At 42.2% G+C, this 17325-nt stretch overlaps 2 protein-coding genes across 4 annotated transcripts; one reads left to right on the top strand and one right to left on the bottom strand.

Moving 5' to 3' along the window:
* Window positions 1–19: 19 nt before the first annotated feature.
* LOC133975428 (3-hydroxy-3-methylglutaryl-coenzyme A reductase-like) lies at window positions 20–13292 on the bottom strand. 3 transcript variants are annotated; one of them, XM_062413366.1, is made up of 20 exons: window positions 13229–13292; window positions 9778–9968; window positions 9562–9673; window positions 9379–9466; window positions 8580–8664; window positions 8357–8462; window positions 8117–8223; window positions 7895–8014; window positions 7619–7752; window positions 7234–7520; window positions 4920–5077; window positions 4627–4821; window positions 4335–4493; window positions 4089–4246; window positions 3866–3971; window positions 3561–3731; window positions 3279–3419; window positions 2586–2744; window positions 1402–1556; window positions 20–1325 (listed from the first exon to the last, which is right to left on the bottom strand). In XM_062413366.1, the coding sequence occupies exons 2-20, from the start codon at window positions 9937–9939 to the stop codon at window positions 1268–1270; spliced, it is 2661 nt and encodes an 886-aa protein (XP_062269350.1). In that variant the 5' UTR covers window positions 9940–9968; window positions 13229–13292; the 3' UTR covers window positions 20–1267. The 3 variants fall into 3 exon arrangements, with proteins under 3 accessions (XP_062269350.1, XP_062269348.1, XP_062269349.1); XM_062413364.1 differs by lacking the exon at window positions 13229–13292 and adding an exon at window positions 10295–10529; XM_062413365.1 differs by lacking the exon at window positions 13229–13292 and adding an exon at window positions 10295–10529 and having other exon boundaries at window positions 9778–10010.
* Window positions 11930–15078, top strand: LOC133975430 (beta-1,3-galactosyl-O-glycosyl-glycoprotein beta-1,6-N-acetylglucosaminyltransferase 4-like). Its single transcript, XM_062413371.1, has 3 exons — window positions 11930–12571; window positions 12660–12722; window positions 12804–15078. Exon 3 carries the CDS (start codon window positions 12805–12807, stop codon window positions 14110–14112), a length of 1308 nt encoding a protein of 435 aa, XP_062269355.1. The 5' UTR covers window positions 11930–12571; window positions 12660–12722; window position 12804; the 3' UTR covers window positions 14113–15078.
* The last annotated feature ends 2247 nt before the right edge of the window (window positions 15079–17325 follow it).

The raw sequence follows: 17325 nt of genomic DNA on the forward strand, positions 1-17325 counted from the left end.
AAAACCAGTGAGACATCACTCAGAGGGAACAAATTGTTTTTTATCTTTTAAATAAAACATTGTACAATCTTGACAGGAATAATTTATAATTGAATATTCTAATTTGAACATGCTAAGGCTCAACATCTCAGACACTGTATGTAAGGCCACTTCTGAGCTTTGCTGCTTTCTGAAAATACCAGAACCTGCGGTACCTGTAGTGAGTCGTGTTTTTAAAGGAGACATTCAGCTTCTATCCAGGCTTATCGTTTTTATTACAGGATTCCATGCTCTAATGTTCTGGAAACAGCAGTCTCCTCATACTGTAGATCCTTTTTCAACATCCTGAAGACGATGTGGAAACGTATCGGCCATGCGGCTGCCGAGGCGTTTCAGGAGCTCCTGTGTTTTCTGTCACGGGGAGGAGCTCTTTTACAAAAGATCCATCACACACAAGAGGAAAGAAACTGAAAAAGCATTGTGTCTCCTTTAAACTCATCCTTTTGCTGGTTGAACCATGCAAACAAAAATCAATAGTTGCACAAATGTAAAATAAAAGTGAACCTTAAATATAAATTAATTAATATGGCTTTGTTTTTCTTATTAGCCTTAAAAATAACACCTGCCTCTAACGTTTTAGTGGTAGATCAGTGTCTGAACAAACCACAAGTGACGAGAACCTGGAGGTTCCGCCGCCACAGTCATTCTGCAATATACACAGTATACAGTTGCACCTCAGCTCATGAAAGGATGAGCAGGTGATACGCAACAACACCGATATAATCCACATACATTCAGGCAGAAGGTTGGTGTTTGAAACTACTCACAGCTCTGTTCACACACAGCTATTGGCCAGTGCAAAGATTTTTTTGTGTGAAGATCTCAGCTCATACATTTATGTAGAAGCTGTGTCTTTCCGCGTGTGATGGGAGAAGCTTGTGGCTTTACGACTCTTTAGAGGCACACTGGGCACTTGTTCAAGTCTTTGAGCAGCGTAGTGCACACGCACGTCCAAATCGTATCACGACTCCCAGATCAGCGAAGCCTTTATCAAACACTACCGCAACGCAAAGGTGCAGGCAAATGGAGCAAATAAGCAACGCAACAGTTCAACCCAGAAAGTCTTTTTGCAGTCAGCCACAAACTGAGCACACCACTGTCTTCAGCGTGGATTTAGTTATTTGTCTTCTACCACCCGCAGCTCTCCCCTCAGAAACACATCATAAGGAGAGCCTCTTGTGCCGGATTCCAGGGGGCGTACTTTCACTCTTTGAAGGTGGCCATCACGTCAACACTTGCCGTCTCCAGAGTTTTGCGAAGGGGTTTCGGATACAATGGTTTTGGATCTAGGATCAGAAAACAGAGCACATTCAGCCTCTCGCAGGGTGAACGTTCACAGAGAACAGGAGTGAAATATCTCACCTGTTGTGGGTCATGTGGCTTTTGACGAGGTGTCCAGCAGCTAGAGCGGCCATCAGAGACAGCTCCCCTGCCAGGACCGTGGCACACACTATGCGGGCCAGCTGCCGGGCGTTCTCGCCAGGTTGGTTGGGACTGGTGCCTTGGACACCAAGCATCTAAAGACAGAAAAGGATGAGGACATTTACGGTTAGGGTTTTATATTAAAAAACAAAGCAAGAGAAAAGGATGACCGTCTGTTCTGTCTATACAAAGTCTCTTAAATTTTCTTCTAGAAATTTTCTAACGTTCCTTATTCATCAGCTGTAGAGTTGTTATTACACTGGGTTCTGACGCATGCCGATTTCAACTTGACAATGCTGTCCGTTTAATATTTTATAGACCTTTTAAAACCTTTTAGGTTGATTTTTGTTAATCATTGTCAATCCCCACATTCAGTTGAGCGTGAGAATAAAGTCCTAATTAAGTGCTTGTTAGAGGATCCAACAACTTGATTTCCAGTCTCATTGGTTCTCGGGTTCTTGAGAAAGTACTAAACCAGCACACGGATGGAACCAGTGATGGCTTTGTGGCTGGCCACTTCCGAACAGTTCCTGATTTTTATGTCCTGATACTTTGCCTTTCACACACGACCAGCGCAGCAGGAGATTCTCCACTCACAACAACACAGTCACCTCTGGAGCGTTCAAGTTCAGGCACATTCTTCTTCTGAATATAGGCGTATCTTCTGATATTCCCCTTTATACTTACACACAGCCTGAAATAATAACTTAATTCTCACAATACTATGACTGTATTCTGTAGAAGAATGAAGCTGTGCCACAAGTTAATTACCCGGCAGGGAACTTTCCACACCGTGGGATCCCTACACAGCTGCCTTAAAAACCTGATTCATCACACATAATCCCCCTCCCACCCCTAAGCTTTTTATTTGCAATATCTTGATGTTGGGTGTCGGCTCATCTGTTTATGCAGTCAAATATCAACTTACATGGGGATACTTCTTTTAAAATTTGCAATAAGGGCAAAGTTTTGAATTTGAATGGTTAAAAAAGGGAAGGATGGGAAAAACAGCTCACTCTGTTTCAGTTACCAGTAGTCACATTCTTTTAAAAAACAAGCGTTACCATGAAGGAGACTTGAAACTGAAAAACAAATCAATACATTTGAGTAAAGGATGAGGTTACCAGTAGACAGGCCTGCTGTGGCAGCAGGTTGGTGCCTCCTCCCACAGTACCCAGCTCTATGGAGGGCATAGTGCAGCTGATGTACAGGTCTTCTCCATTTGCACCAGCAGGCTCCATCAGAGTGATGCAGTTGGAGCTTCCTACTGTCTGAGCAGGATCCTGACACACAACACAGAGATATTACTCCATACGTGTGGTGACAAAACTTATATTTACAAATCCTATCTAAGTATTTCTTTAAAGTTAAGGAAAGTTACGATTTACATTTTAATGTGTATTTTTCTTTTGAAAGTCATCTAAATGTGACATCACTAGGTTAAATATGACCTTATGCCACTGAGACTAATTCAAATTCATCCAGAAAATGTGCAGAGTCTTTGAAGTCCCATTAACACATCATTCCCTTCCAAAGTTATCTGTTATCATAGATTTCTTTTTAGATAATAACAGACGGATACTCGGGTGGCTTCCGGAAAGTTTTTCAAATATTCATGAAATCAGTTAAAGGTTCTGAAACAATGTTTAATCTGAGTTACGTTTTGGAAAGTAAGTCCACACACGCCTGTCTGGATGTAGAAAGTTGACTATTTATCAGCCTCACACTCCTTCTAACTATCAGTTGTGTTATTTAAAGATACCCATGAGTATGTGTGGAGGTACTGCAAGACTAGAGATAACATGAGTGAGGTTTACCTGTCCACAGGCGATGTATATGGCAGCTACAATGTTGGCAGCGTGAGCATTAAAGCCTCCTATACTGCCCGCCATGGCCGAGCCCACCAGGTTTTTCGAGATGTTGAGCTCCAACAGAGCAGCTGTACTGCTCTTTAGCACCTAAACATACATTCAAAGGGCTTTTCATTATTTGACAAACAGTAACAGATGGCAGGAAACGTGTTAACGCTGGTGAGCAGAGTTTTTCCACTGCTACAACTTGAGAAGCACAGGCAGAGTTGTAGCTGTAGTTGTTTTTACCTCCGTGACCACCTTGGCAGGGATGGTGGCCTCGCAGACAGCGGACTTGCCCCGGCCCAGAATCCAGTTTATGGCAGCAGATTTTTTGTCAGTGCAGTAATTACCACTGACTGACATCACCTCCATGTCAGGAAACTGCTGCTGCAGTCTGAGCAGAGCCTGTTCAGTCCCCTGGGAAAACACAGCATGTACCTTGTTTAGTATTCGTGGTGCTGGAGACCCAAAACAAATGTGGTGTATACATGATAAGCTGAATAGAGACAAAAGGCAACGTTTCTTTGAAATTGCACAAGATGAGGTCATACCTTTGATAACATGTTCATGCCCATGGCGTCTCCTGTCTGAGACTGGAAGCGGATATACAGGTTCCTCCCAGCCAAATTCCCAAACAGCTTCTCCAGACGAGCAAACCTGGCAAGGAAAAAAACAAACTCCATGCATGTTCTTTCAGATAATATAATTTGGTACATATGTGATTCAGGATTCATCCTGTTATTGCTTTTAGCCGATCTCAGTGTTTCCTCTGACCTGCTGGTCTGGTCGAAGACCTCTTTTATCAGGCTGAAACCATCCGAGGTCTCGAGCCAGACTTTGACCTCTGCAGCCCGACACGCTGAGGGCATCCTCACCACGGGACCCCGGGTCATACCGTCAGCTAGGATCCGGCTGCGGCAACCCCCACTCAGCTGGACAGGAAGGATGACTAGAGTCAGCACAACACACACAACCACACACATACACACAGTGAACCACCGCTAAGTCGGCCTCTCTTACAGAAAGTGCCCTGCATCCTCGGTTCGTGCTGGCCACCAGGCAGCCCTCTGTGGTCGCCATGGGAACGTGAAACTGCTTCTCGTCCAACAGAAGAGGACCAGCCACTCCCACTGGCACCGGCATGTACCCGATGACATTCTCACAACAAGTACCCATCACCTACAGACCAGGGACATTACATAAAGGTTGAATAAAATCATGCTGCAACATGAACAAAGAAAAACATTGTATTAGTCAGAAAGTGAATTTACTGGACGTCAATGTATTTTACGAATGTCAATGTTGCTAAAACCTTAGAATAGTCGTAGTCCTTGTAAGGCAGACAAGCCAAGGCCGAGTGAACAGGAAGTTTGGTCGATAGCATTTCCCTCCTGACTGACACGCCCCTCTCTGGAGTATCCAGGAGCATCTCCAATTTATAGTTAAGAATGTGACGTTGGGTAACCAGGTTTATCACCTCTGCATCGCTGAGGAAACGGGCACCTCTCTGGAAAACACCAAGGACAAACCAGTGATTTGTTAAACCTTCAGCCACATTCAGAACTGGGCTTTGTGTGAGGATTTCTAACTGCAATGGCAGCTTGCCTGCGGGTCGGAGAGGATGGTCACACATTCCTCCAGAGAACGAGGCTCTGAATTGGAGCTACTTAGAGGAACAGAAGGGGCCGGGGCAGGAGAATCTCCAAAACTTGAAATACAAGGGCTGTTTTCGTCTGAAGCCGCTGGAGCCGGAGTTACTTCTTCTGTAAATCAGGACAGACAAAGGGCACGTTGAGCATGAAAGCATTTACACCCGTGAATATGGACATTATCAACCCGTTATGACTGGACCACCAATGTTTAACAACAACCTCTTAAAACCTGAGTTTGTTTCAGGAACCGGATTGAAACAATAATTTACAACCAGAGTTGATCGATCAGTTGTTCAATAAGAAATGTTCTGTCAACCAAATTATTGACTGCTGTTGTAGCTCTTAGATATTACCTATAAGAAATTAAATATATTCTAAAACCAGGATTGCTCAACCCTGGAAAGTAACGACTGCAAAGCAGCACTGAGCGGGCCCGAGCCTGGAAAGAATAAATAACAACCAGCCCAACTTCTCCCTGGTCATGTGTTCTCTGTCATGTTTTCATAGCTGCCTTTGTCAGCAGCTCCTCGTCGGTTTGTCGGTGTATCGGTTTATGTACCTTTTGTGTCTATTAGCCTATGCCTGCCTGCCAGCATGTCCACTCATCTACATGTAAGCCTGTTTATTTATCATTAGACAATCTTCACTGAATGGGCCTGCGTTTGTGTTTGCATTTGTTTCCAGCAGGGTGACAATACACCTGTTGGGTATCTTGCCTGTAGGGACGGCAAAGTGAAGACACAACCCTGCTTGAAGTTGTACACATTAGCCAGTTTGTACAATACATATATAAAGACTCAACAGCTTCTAAGTTGTGTTGAGTCAGCACAAAGGGCGACTACGGATTGGAATTGGCAATATATAGATATATAAAGCTTTGCAAAAGTTAAATTGGCATTATATTGAGAAAGAAAAACTGGGCCTGATTACCCAGGGTTCCATTTGGCGAGGTCCATTGAAAAACCTGAATTGTGTGCGTGAATATGCAGTAGTCCACGACAGTGTTTTTTTTGGGTTGTGTTGGCTGAAAGTTGTTTTTGCGTTGGCTTATATAATTGGTTGTGTTGTGTGTTTTTCCATCTCGATTTGGTTGAAAACTGTTTGTTTTGTTTACGTGGACGTGTAAGACTAAGCAGACACGGTCAACCAATGATAGTCTATTTGCCATCAGTTTTTGTTTTAACCAACTTCTTCCAATATTTGCTTTAAGCTAAGTTAACCACTTGCTGCTTCGAGCTATGTATTTATGTGCAGATGTTGACACTAATTAGGAAAGGGAAAACGAACGTGAATAGAAAAGGAATACCTTAAAAAAAAAAAAATCATATACAGTCGCCTAATAACATTAATAAAAACCTAATAAAAACCTAATAAAAACAATGCAAAAAAGACTTTTAGTTTGTCTGGTTATGATATACCTTTGTATTGATTTTTGTGAAGATAGGTCAATGTGAATACGTTCCGGGGGTTTCGGGGGCACCTTTAAGCCATTTTACGACGCCCATTGAAAATTCATCCAGAATATGTAAATTGTCACCACTTTCTAACGTTCTGCAAAATTTTAGCAAATTAAAGCCCTCAAATGCCAATTCATTTTCCGGAAAAATTATAATAATCCTTACAATTTCAATAGGGCCTTACGTCTGTCAGTGCCAGTCAGTGCTCTGGCCGTAATAAAAGACAAAAGTTTAAGCTCTCCTATGTCTATTTTGTGTTTCTATTTGCTTCTCAGGATGATGCACAGCACACACTGCCTGCCTTGTGCAACATTTACCATGCTGAGCCAATGAGGTCCATGTGGGTTGGGTGCGCCGTTGCAACAGCAATTGTTGTTGAGAAGACCGAAAAAATTAAGAATTCCGACCACGAAGCAGTTATAATGCTCCTAACACAATGTCAATATCACCATCAACAGATCTTTAAACTGTCCACTTTGCTGGGAACTGCATGTGTCACGAGACACCGAAACTTTGGACAACTGAAGCAGCGAGGCTTGAGTCACCCAACTGTCACAGGTCTTTGGCCACGTCAACCTCTTAACATTGGTGACGAAATGAAAACCAAGACGTCCCGGGCATACGCTAAAGGCAGTGTGGGCCTAGAGGAAGAAGCATGCAGACACTGTACTTGGTCTTTGAGGGAGTAACATGCACATGTTGCATCCAGTCTTAATAAGTTAAGACGAGTTGAATGTAAGTCGCCTGGGATAAAACCGTCTATGAAATGTAATGTCATGTAATGCTTTAGGGACCAATTGTAAGTCTCACCCTTTCCTGTGATCGGCGTGTCAGCCTCAGGGGGAAGTTGACTTTCTGAAACAGCTGGGAGGGATATGTGTGTTGCCAGGAAACCATTCATCGTCTTGTGTTGTTTCTGGGCCGGGAAGTCCCTCCTGCAGCAGTCCCCTGCCACCCAGGGCTTCTGGCTGGGAGCAGAGCTGATAATGGGACTCTTTAGGGACAGCGACGACTCTGTCTCGGTTTGCTCAAAGAAGACGTACTTCACAGCCAGGAGCAGAGCAAGACCGAGTGTTATCACCTGCTCCATGTCCATACTGGCAGCAGGAAAAAGGGAGACATGCATCAGAGGGTTTATGCACAATAAATAAATGTAGTTACAAAATGAGCAATATTCCTTCCTCAATGTTTTTACCTGGTGAGCTTCAGAGGCCATGTGGTATCATCGGACTCCAGTCTCTTAGCTACGGGCCCGTCCACTGTTCGATTGTGTCCTGGATTCTCATTCGCTAGTCGATTATGTGCATGAACCAGAACAAGACCAAGAGACTGGGGAGGACATAATGAAATATCCAAGTAAGTGTTTATTTGCTTCAATCTTCCTATCTTAAAAAAGCCACCTTCTAGCTGATGTTTACAGAGGCAGCAAAATGATTTTTGTGTGATAAAATAGCTAGACTCTGTTTCTTACCATGATGATTTTAACCCTCTGAGTCACAGGATTTGGCTTGTTGTCCTCCTCTTCAGCCAGCACATGTGCAAAGTGGCTCAGCTGCCAGATTGGGCGACCCTCGCGACTTTCCCTGGACAGCTGTACGCCAAAAAAAAACAGGAATCAATTGTCTGGTACATTAACTCACTTCAATTCTATGTCAAAAAATCAACTCTCCTAAAAGTCAGCAGTTATTCCTACCTCCAGGACCAGTGAGACACATGCGGGGAACAGGGTCATGAAGACAAAGTAGTTGGCCAGGACCGACATACAGCCAAAACAACACATGATCTCTAATTGAGGGACACCTGGAAAACAACAGAGAACAGAATTGAGTTCAATGTTCACTCAATTTATCATCATCATTAGGTATTTAACACAAAAAAAAAAAAAAAACATCTGTCCCTGTTTTGGAGGTGAATAAACAGCAACATTCCTTACCTGACATGGTGCCGATCCCAATGACCAGACACTCAACCACAGCATCCAGGGTGAAGGTGGGGCCCAGGATGGCCATGCCCTGGGATATATTCTCCCTCACCTCCTCCTACACACAAGATGCATAGTGTCAGCGAGCCAGCACTACCTTAATGTCGATGTCGATACATGGATGTTAGCTCAGTTAGAATTCACACATGCGCAAATACAGGGTGTGTGGCGTTACCTGAGAGTTGGAGCTGAGGGCAAATTTGGCCAATGCACAGGCTTTGGACAGGTCAATGAGCAGAAGGAAGAAAGGTAGGGCCTCACTGGAGGACACAGTCAAAAAGACAGTGTATTATTTCACTGCAGCCATTGGAAAGCCAGAAGTGACACCTGACAAGTTTAAAATTGCATTCATCCTTATTCCATGAGTGTTTTTGATATTACAATGAAATAGAATGACTCCTGGTTAATGTGAAAGGGTTGATCACAAACCACATGTTTCATTGAGTCTCTTAGAAATTCTTAATGATGCATGTGATGCAAGGCTTTACGGCTGTAAAACATTAGAATGCCTAGAGGGGCACACTGGGGCCCACTGGATCGATCGACTGACCCCTATCTTGAACACCAGTCATTTTTTTCTTTGCGATTTGATGCGACCAGATTAATACTCTTCATCCGTCCACCTCACATATTCAAAACTGGGTTAACTGCACATGTTTCATTGTTTGCGTATTTATCTCGAATTGTTAATAAAAACCCTCTTATTTGAAGATTCCTTACAGTTGTCAGTAGAAAGATGCCTCTTATATAGGTTGCACGGAAATAAAACCAATCAGGGGTAGTTACTCATTTTGGGATATATGATGTGCTCACAAAAAGAAAGTTATGCAATAATCTTAAGAGACTGAATTGATTTTCCCTCATCACTTGTGACTTTCAACTATAGAGGCCTCGCAAGAGACTGTGATCTAGGAAATGAATGTCTACAACAATCTGGGTGTAAAACAAAAGGTCAGTATATTTGAAACCCTTACTTGAGGCCTGTCAGCTCTCTCCCAAAGAAGTGGATGACCACTGTACTGAAAACAAAGCTGGAAAAACCTGCAAATAAACCTGTAATACCTGTGAGAAAAGAAAAACAAGCAGAAAGTGAAGCAGAGCCATCACGGTTCAGTGCTGAGTATCGTGCAACTTCTCCAACATCGCATCATACTGACCCAGAATATATTTGGATCCCAGTTGTCTGAGATTCTTGAACTGGAAATAGATGTACACTATGGCCATGCAGCGAGTGATAGTCAGGACGGTTATGTCGCTGCTTTGGATTTTCTGCAAGGGAACAGACACAGGAAAGTCGTCGGGTTGGGTGCACAGACACAAAGTGAGCCATATTACAGCACCCGCAACATGCACCACCTCACACCACAACCCACCTCTTCGACTTTGGGGCACTCGTTCCAGGTGCACATCTGGCTGCTGGCTGCCAGGGAGTTCATAGACACCAGGCAGACAGTGAATGCCAGGGTGCCCACTATCACCTCCCACGGGTGGGAGGCCACCAGCAGGCCGTGGAGCCTGAAGAGACGAGCCAACATGGTCCCGGGACGTCACCTCACAGCTTCACCTGTGGCAGAGAAGGAGGACGCCAGCCGTCAATCCAGCTGATCTGAGAACGGGTGACAGGAGATGCTACAAACGAAGGCTGCTGTATTTTTAGTTGATGATTAAAAATACAAATAAACAACAGTCAGATGTTAAGCTGACAGTTGTGATCACCACTATCCTCAGTGACAGATATCTACTGTTAACCATACACTGTCATTTATAATCTGCAGATTAGAGTTTACACTAGCATTGGTTAGCATCGGCTACATTCGCCCCGGAACCAAGGTCAGACCTCCCCCACAGCGTCCCCACACTTTACTCACACCACAGACTGAGTTCACGTACTTGTAAAGATCCGTTTCACAGAGGTCAGCGGGTCTTTTCCGTCATATCAGTGCCTCTCGCCCATAAAACGCTTTGCTAGCTGGCTAATTCTTCCTGTTGTAACCAAACCAACATGGCGTTCCGGAAATCCTTACGTCATGATTACGTCTTACGTCAGACGTGGGGTTTGAAGGGTGACGCATAAGCGATGTCCGCGGTGGTCAGTCAATTTTTATAGAATTGTTGAATAAACATGAAAACTAACATGAATAAGAATAAGAATAAGACACATATAATAGGAATATATAAATAGTATCCGGATCACTGTATAGCCAGAAAGACTTAATTCACCTTTTCCAATATCACTCTGCCAAACTATTTGCTAGGGTTATGGTTATAATTATTATTGTTATTATTATTATTATTATTATTAGTAGTAGTAGTAGTAGTAGTTGTAGTAGTAGTAGTAGTAGTAGTAGTTGTAGTAGTATTATAGGTCAAGGTCACAACATGTTTCACAAAATACATGGCAAGAAACGAATGAATAAAGATAAAAGATATTCAATGTACGTGATGTCACAAAAAACTGCATCCTGCGAGTGATTTTTTCATGAAAAAACTTAACAAGTTCAATGTTTCAAATTTAAAATAGAGTTAAATCTCATTCTAAAGGACAAGTTATTTCTAATGTACGTTGGGATGTTAAGCAAACACTAAGTGACGACTTAGTGACAACAGAGGACCATTTGTTTTCCTTTCGTGCTCAGTGGAAATTTCAGGAACTCAGAAATTTTGAAACAGAAGTTTGTATTCTGCCGCCACCAGAGGGGCCTAGTTTGCTCTCTCTCTCTCTCTCTCTCTCTCTCTCTCTCTCTCTCTCTCTCTCTCTCTCTATGTCTCTCACACAGGCCACTGTACATTGAAGACTGTGGTGGCTAAGTTTATTGACTAAAATCATATTTTATGCAATATATTTTTACATTTATTTAATTTCACTTGTACATGTATGCATGCTGTATAAGGTTAAATTTCAGAAAGCACAGTAACTATGTATGGATGTGTGCATGCGTGTACATTTTATTTCCTCTTCATTCCATATCTTATTAACCAAGCCACGTGTTTTCCAGCCCTCAGAAAGGTACACAGTTCAAACTTACCTGAGGCTCAGTCAATATCTTATTAACCAAGCCACGTGATTTCCACCCCTCAGTAAGGCTGTTGAACTTGTAATTTAGCATATTTTAAATCAATGACACCTTTATCATTAAAAAATCTTCAGTGTGTGTTTTCTTGCAGCGTGGTCCGTTCACAGTGTCCTTACTGGAACTCATCACCTGCACGTATGCTTCCTCACAGGCATAACTAAGTTTGGCAGTGCTCGTCTGTGCGTGGCGCTTTAAAAAAAACAATAATTGAATATTCATTATTATGATGATTAATAATTCATTCTTAATAATAGATAGTATCATTATTATATGACGCTTGGTTGAGTTTTGTATTGTGATGCGTTCTTTAAAACTTTGGAAAACTCTCAACACTAAGTGTGAGAAGGTGCCCCCCCCCCCCCCCCAAATGTGTAAATGCCAGCCCCAATCCGAGCAGTCTAGATCCGGGCCTGCTCAGTCTCCTCCATTACACTTTGTGATTTGAAGTCGACGTGTGTTGAAACTGTTTTCATCTCTAAAGGTCTCTTAATGCCTCGCTCTCTTAAAGACACACCGCCCGATGGTGATCGCAGTGTGAACACACACGGAATTAAAGTGTGATTCGTGGATGGACATTCCTTGGTGATAATTGTCCCACTTATAAATGTTACTCTGCAGGGTGAGAAAACCACCTGAACCGTCTGAAATTCCCCTGAGCGCCTCCGCTTTTACTTTAACTTCTCTCTCTTATTGTGGTAACTGCACAGGACTCGAGGATCATTTAGTCGCTTCAACATTTCACAACAATTCACTGCGGGCTTTTATCGAACCGGCGCAACCACGAGAAAAACAAATATATAATTATTCAACTATTATCTGTTATATTAGAGCAGAGAGCAGTTTCCAGAGCCCCTCCCTCCTCTTTCCGGATTATTCTGTCCTCCTCTCAAAACACCGACACGAGTTGTGATTAACAGCTTGTTGTTTCCCGTATGGACATCTTTGTACTCTGGATTTCTATCTGCTGTTGGAATTTGGATGGATTAAAGATGTGTCTAGAAGTTATGCTGACAACAGATGTAGCGGCAGTCGTGCGTAAAAGTGGGACGGCACCTCGGGCAAATGTCCACATCTAGTGTTTCTTATGACATCGGTAAGTTGCTGATCATCCCATAGCTTTTTTTAAAGTTTACAGTAGCGATCCGATCTGACTGCATCCTTCTTGTTACTTTTACTTTTAGAGTGCAACTTGATGAAACGTTTTGTAAAGCGTTCGGTGGGCCGGCACAAGCGTGTGTATCAAGGTGAGTGCGTTAACACCGTAAAGTCTCATCCACAACTCGCTGCCTCTGCTCCCTAACGTCATGTTTTCTCTTTTATCACAGAATGAGCAGAAAGTTTGCAAATATCAAAAAATGGAAGATACTTTTTACACCTCTGTCCCTGCTGATTGTGTATATCCTGCTGTTGATCAGAATAAAGTACAGCCTCATCCCTGAACCTTCAACTTCCCCGGAAAATTCAGATGATGTGCAGACACATCACAAGTACAATATCAGCTGCCCGGCTATATATGACATGGACCCTGTGGAGGTTGGTAAATCTCTGAGGATTCGATGGAAAGAAGTCGTGGAGGATAAGGATGAAAGTCTTTTTAGCCTCACCTCAAACTGCCCATTATTCATCAAGTCCAGAGGTTATGACAAGGTGTGTGTCTTAGAGGAGGAGAGAGACTTCCCTCTCGCTTATTCCCTGGTTGTGCATAAATCTGCATGGATGGTGGAGAGAGTCATCAAAGCTCTGTACTCACCAGGGAACATCTTCTGTATTCACTACGACCAGAAGTCCTCACCTCAGTTCATCTCTGCCATAGAGGGTCTGGTAAGCTGTTTGCCCAACGTCTTCATTGCCTCCAAACGAGAGTTGGTCTATTACGCAAGCATCACTCGATTGCAAGCTGATCTCAACTGTCTGTCTGACCTTTTGAGGTCAGAGGTCAAGTGGAGCTATGTCATCAACCTCTGTGGCCAAGATTTTCCCCTTAAGTCCAATATCGAGCTGGTATCGGAATTAAAGAAGTTAAAGGGGGCTAATATGCTGGAGACGAGCCGACCCACTCCCTATAAGGAAATGAGGTACTCTTTTCATTATGAGCTGAAAGATATCCCACATGAATATCAGAAACTGCCGATGAAGACGGAGCAGAAAAAAACTCCACCCCCTCACGGCATCGAGATGTTTATTGGCAATGCCTATTTTGTCTTGTCACGGGATTTTGTTGTGTATATGAACTCCTCAGAGGTGGTGAAGGATTTTTTAGTCTGGTCAGAGGACACTTACTCCCCAGATGAACACTTCTGGGCCACGCTTGTGCGACTGCCAGGTGTCCCCGGGGAGGTGCTCCGATCTGAGCCGGATATCACTGATCTGATGAGTAAGACCCGGCTGGTGAAGTGGAGTTACTTGGAAGAACACCTGTACCCACCTTGCTCCGGGGTACACGTACGCAGCGTCTGCATTTTCGGTGCTGCAGAGATGCGTTGGCTGCTTAACTACGGCCACTTGTTCGCAAATAAGTTTGACCCCAAAGTGGACCCAATTATCATTCAGTGCCTCGAGGAGAAGCTGGAGGAGAGACAAGAGTTGTTACAGTCAGTGGCATCCTCAACCTGTAATAAGGTTTCACTAAAGTAACAACAATCAACACAGAATTAATCTGCAACAACTTTAATAGTCGATTAATGATTGAAGTAAAAACAAGAAAGGCTTTCAGCTTTCATTTTTTCAGTCAAGATAAAAGATTGATTCTGAAACATAATAAGACAAAAGATCATATCAACGTAAGTTCAAAGCAACTGTGAAGGGCATTTTTTACATAATTAAAAAGAAAAGTATCAGGGGGTGATGCATACCCTGTGTTTATAACCCACTCAGGAAATTGTAACTTTTCTTATCTTGAAATAATGTAATTTCAATATCTCATTATGCCATTAATACTGTAAGGTGAAATGATTGGTGATAGTGATTATCTAATCAAGATAAGTTCTATTGTTTGTAGGGACATCATGGAAAACTTCTACTTCAGACCATATCTTTGGAGACCTTGACCTTGGCTAATGAGCTCCATAAGTATATCTTCTGAGGGGTGAGAGATGGGAAAGCAATAACCTGCTTGCATGGATATCTGCCGCGGCATTGTGTAATAATCATTGCAGCTCTTGGTCAGTAATACTTGGTAGCAGCACTTAGTAGCAGCACTGAGTGTGAATAGAATTAAAAACGGAATTCAAATTGAGCTAAAATAATCCAGAAAAGCTGGTATTTTTATACAGGTAGGGGGATGAGTGATAATTATAATAATGATAATGTAATTATAACGTAATAAGTGGTTACATTTGAGACCTAACATGCCCCGACTTGGTTCCAATTCTTCTGACATATATGTAAAGATTTTAGTTACATAAGAGTTTCCCAATGTATCAGTTGTTTTGAGACTCAAAATACAGAATCGTCTGAAAATAAATGCATGTAATAATAAATGAATTGCCATTGTTTCTGTACTGTACATAATAATATGTAAATTAAGAATTATGCTTAAATTAACTGTGGTTTTGTACTGTCCCTCAACAAGAAATTAAATGCTTTGTGGCAAAATATACAGAAAAACGGGTTTGAGCAATCTTCCACCTTCATCTGACTCTCAGATAAAAGATCCAAGACATACACTATCATCAACATATACTGCACATGGAAGCTCCAACATTAAAGTAAAGTAATATTAAGCAAAACACTTTTTTGAGTAAAAGGGGAGTGTATACGGTCAATTTTCATATCAACTCATGTCACAAGTCAAGAGCGGCCATGAAGTTAACACTTTTTTTTTTATTTTATCACAACATGCATACTTGCTCGTTCCACAGATGCTTATTTGATATAAACAGGTAAAACTCTGAGCAACTTTAATAAAACCATTATAGGTCTACTGTATGAGTGTCACAAGTAGACAATAATTGAAAGCGCTGGCAGCTTAGAAGCAGCGGAAGTGGCCCTTAAATCAGTACTACTCTGTACTAAGGCTTGGCCAGGCCATGCATGAATAAGCGTTTGGATGCATTTAGGTCTGTCCTTTCAGTCCATGTGATGCAAATGGGAGAAAGTGAAGGGTCAGAAATGTCTGTGTAAGTAAACTTAATTTCAGTGTATTAGTATGATTACGTGATCATTACGCGAACCTGTTCGCCGAGGCCACAATGAAGAAGTATTATACAGAAATACACATTTCTGACAGAACTTGATGGGAAACAGATTCGGCTGCCAATAGGAAGTACAATTCATCTTCCCTTTCTGCAAAGATAAAACTATTACTTTGAAATCTAACTTCCTAAATGGTCAGGGTGGAACGGCACAATGTTTCCATCGCTTCACCACGGGGGTTTGTTAAACAAGTAAGTGGAGCACAAACAGTCACTGAAACAAACCACAGGGAAGGAAATGTTAACAAGCTGAGCATAATTCAAGAACACAGCAGTGTTAATTTAAGAACTATGACAAAATCTATTTTCACTTTCATTGACGAGACGAGACGAGACGAAAATGTTGGTGGTTGACTAAGTCACAATAATTTTTTTAAACATCATCTCATCAGGCCGTCATGAAGTATCAGGAGCTGGCGAGTGAGTCTGTGTGTGTGTGTGCGCCCCAGATAGCGCACCGGTCCCGAGGCTCCGCCCCCCGCCCCGCGCTTTCGCTCAAGAGACACAAGATCTGAGCTCGTTCACGTCAAACAGCCGCTCAGTGATTGAGTGCTTCTTAACTATAGAAACAGTGAAAACACAGAGTTTCTCTGGTCTCAGCTGATCAGAGATCAGCGCAGCAGCTTCTTGATCAGAGCAGAAGCTGCAGTTGGTTTGTACCGAGCTTCAGTTTCTCTGTCCGCCTCCAGCCTGACCTGCTCTCACTTTGTGTTTTCACATTAAAAACTAAATATATATTTTAAGCTATTAGGCTGCAGCTTTATGTTTTTATTTATTTCAAAACAGGGTACTTCTTATTTCATACATTTCCCACAAATATTGGGAGGACTCAAATAGCCCTACAAAGTTCTGTGTTTAATTTATTTCAAAGAAGGCCTACACTTGCCTGTGTATTTTCATAAGTGTTCGGTGTTTTCCTTTCTTGTAACAGGTACAAATAGCAATAAAATGTCAAGACTTTTCTTTATTGTTGTTCTATAATTTCGTAAATGCAACAAACTATAGTATAGTAGAGTATAACTTTATATTATATTATTAGCTTTGTTATCAACATGTTTTGTGGCTCCAGGCAAATTTTATTTGGGGGAAGAGGGGGCAAAATTACTCTTTTGAAAGTAAAGGCTGCCGACCCCTGCTATAGACCTCTGCTGGTAGGGATCTCTAATGGACAACTTAAATACTGCAAGCTAGACTATGATGCAGTTTTAGACACAACACAGGGTCCCTGGGCCTGAGAAGGGAACAAAAGGAGTTTAATGTGGCTAAATGTGACTAAAACTAGACTAAAATGTAATTTCGTTTTCGTCAACTAAAACTAGACTAAAGCTAAGAAGGATAAAAATGACTAAATGTGACTAAAACTAATATGCATTTTCGTCAAAAGACTAAAACTAAGACTAAATCAAAAATAGCTGCCAAAATTAACACTGGAACACAGACATTAAAAGAAGCTGTTACACATACTGTATATCCTGTATGTTCTCAGGTATGTTGGTTTGTGTCCCCTGATGATCATAGATAATGAGTAAATCGATCCATACTGAAACTATCAGCTTACACACGCGGGGGTCTTTGTTAACATCACGGTATCACATGCGTAGCGTCATTACCTTCAGTGCTCTGTCTCTCCTCCACGCTGCTGCAGTTTAGTTAC

The sequence above is a fragment of the Platichthys flesus genome, chromosome 19 (assembly GCF_949316205.1).
Source record: "Platichthys flesus chromosome 19, fPlaFle2.1, whole genome shotgun sequence".
NCBI classification, from domain to species: domain Eukaryota; kingdom Metazoa; phylum Chordata; class Actinopteri; order Pleuronectiformes; family Pleuronectidae; genus Platichthys; species Platichthys flesus.

Excerpts from the sequence above, each read along its gene's own strand:
- LOC133975428 (XM_062413366.1), bottom strand. The coding sequence starts at position 9,939 with ATGTTGGCTCGTCTCTTCAGGCTCCACGGCCTGCTGGTGGCCTCCCAC. Across the intron at positions 7,521-7,618 it reads TGGCCTCTGAAGCTCACCAG|TATGGACATGGAGCAGGTGA; the intron begins GTAAAAACATTG and ends TCCTGCTGCCAG. Across the intron at positions 4,247-4,334 it reads GAGGATGCAGGGCACTTTCT|CTGAGTGGGGGTTGCCGCAG; the intron begins GTAAGAGAGGCC and ends CTTCCTGTCCAG.
- LOC133975430 (XM_062413371.1), top strand. The coding sequence starts at position 12,805 with ATGAGCAGAAAGTTTGCAAATATCAAAAAATGGAAGATACTTTTTACA.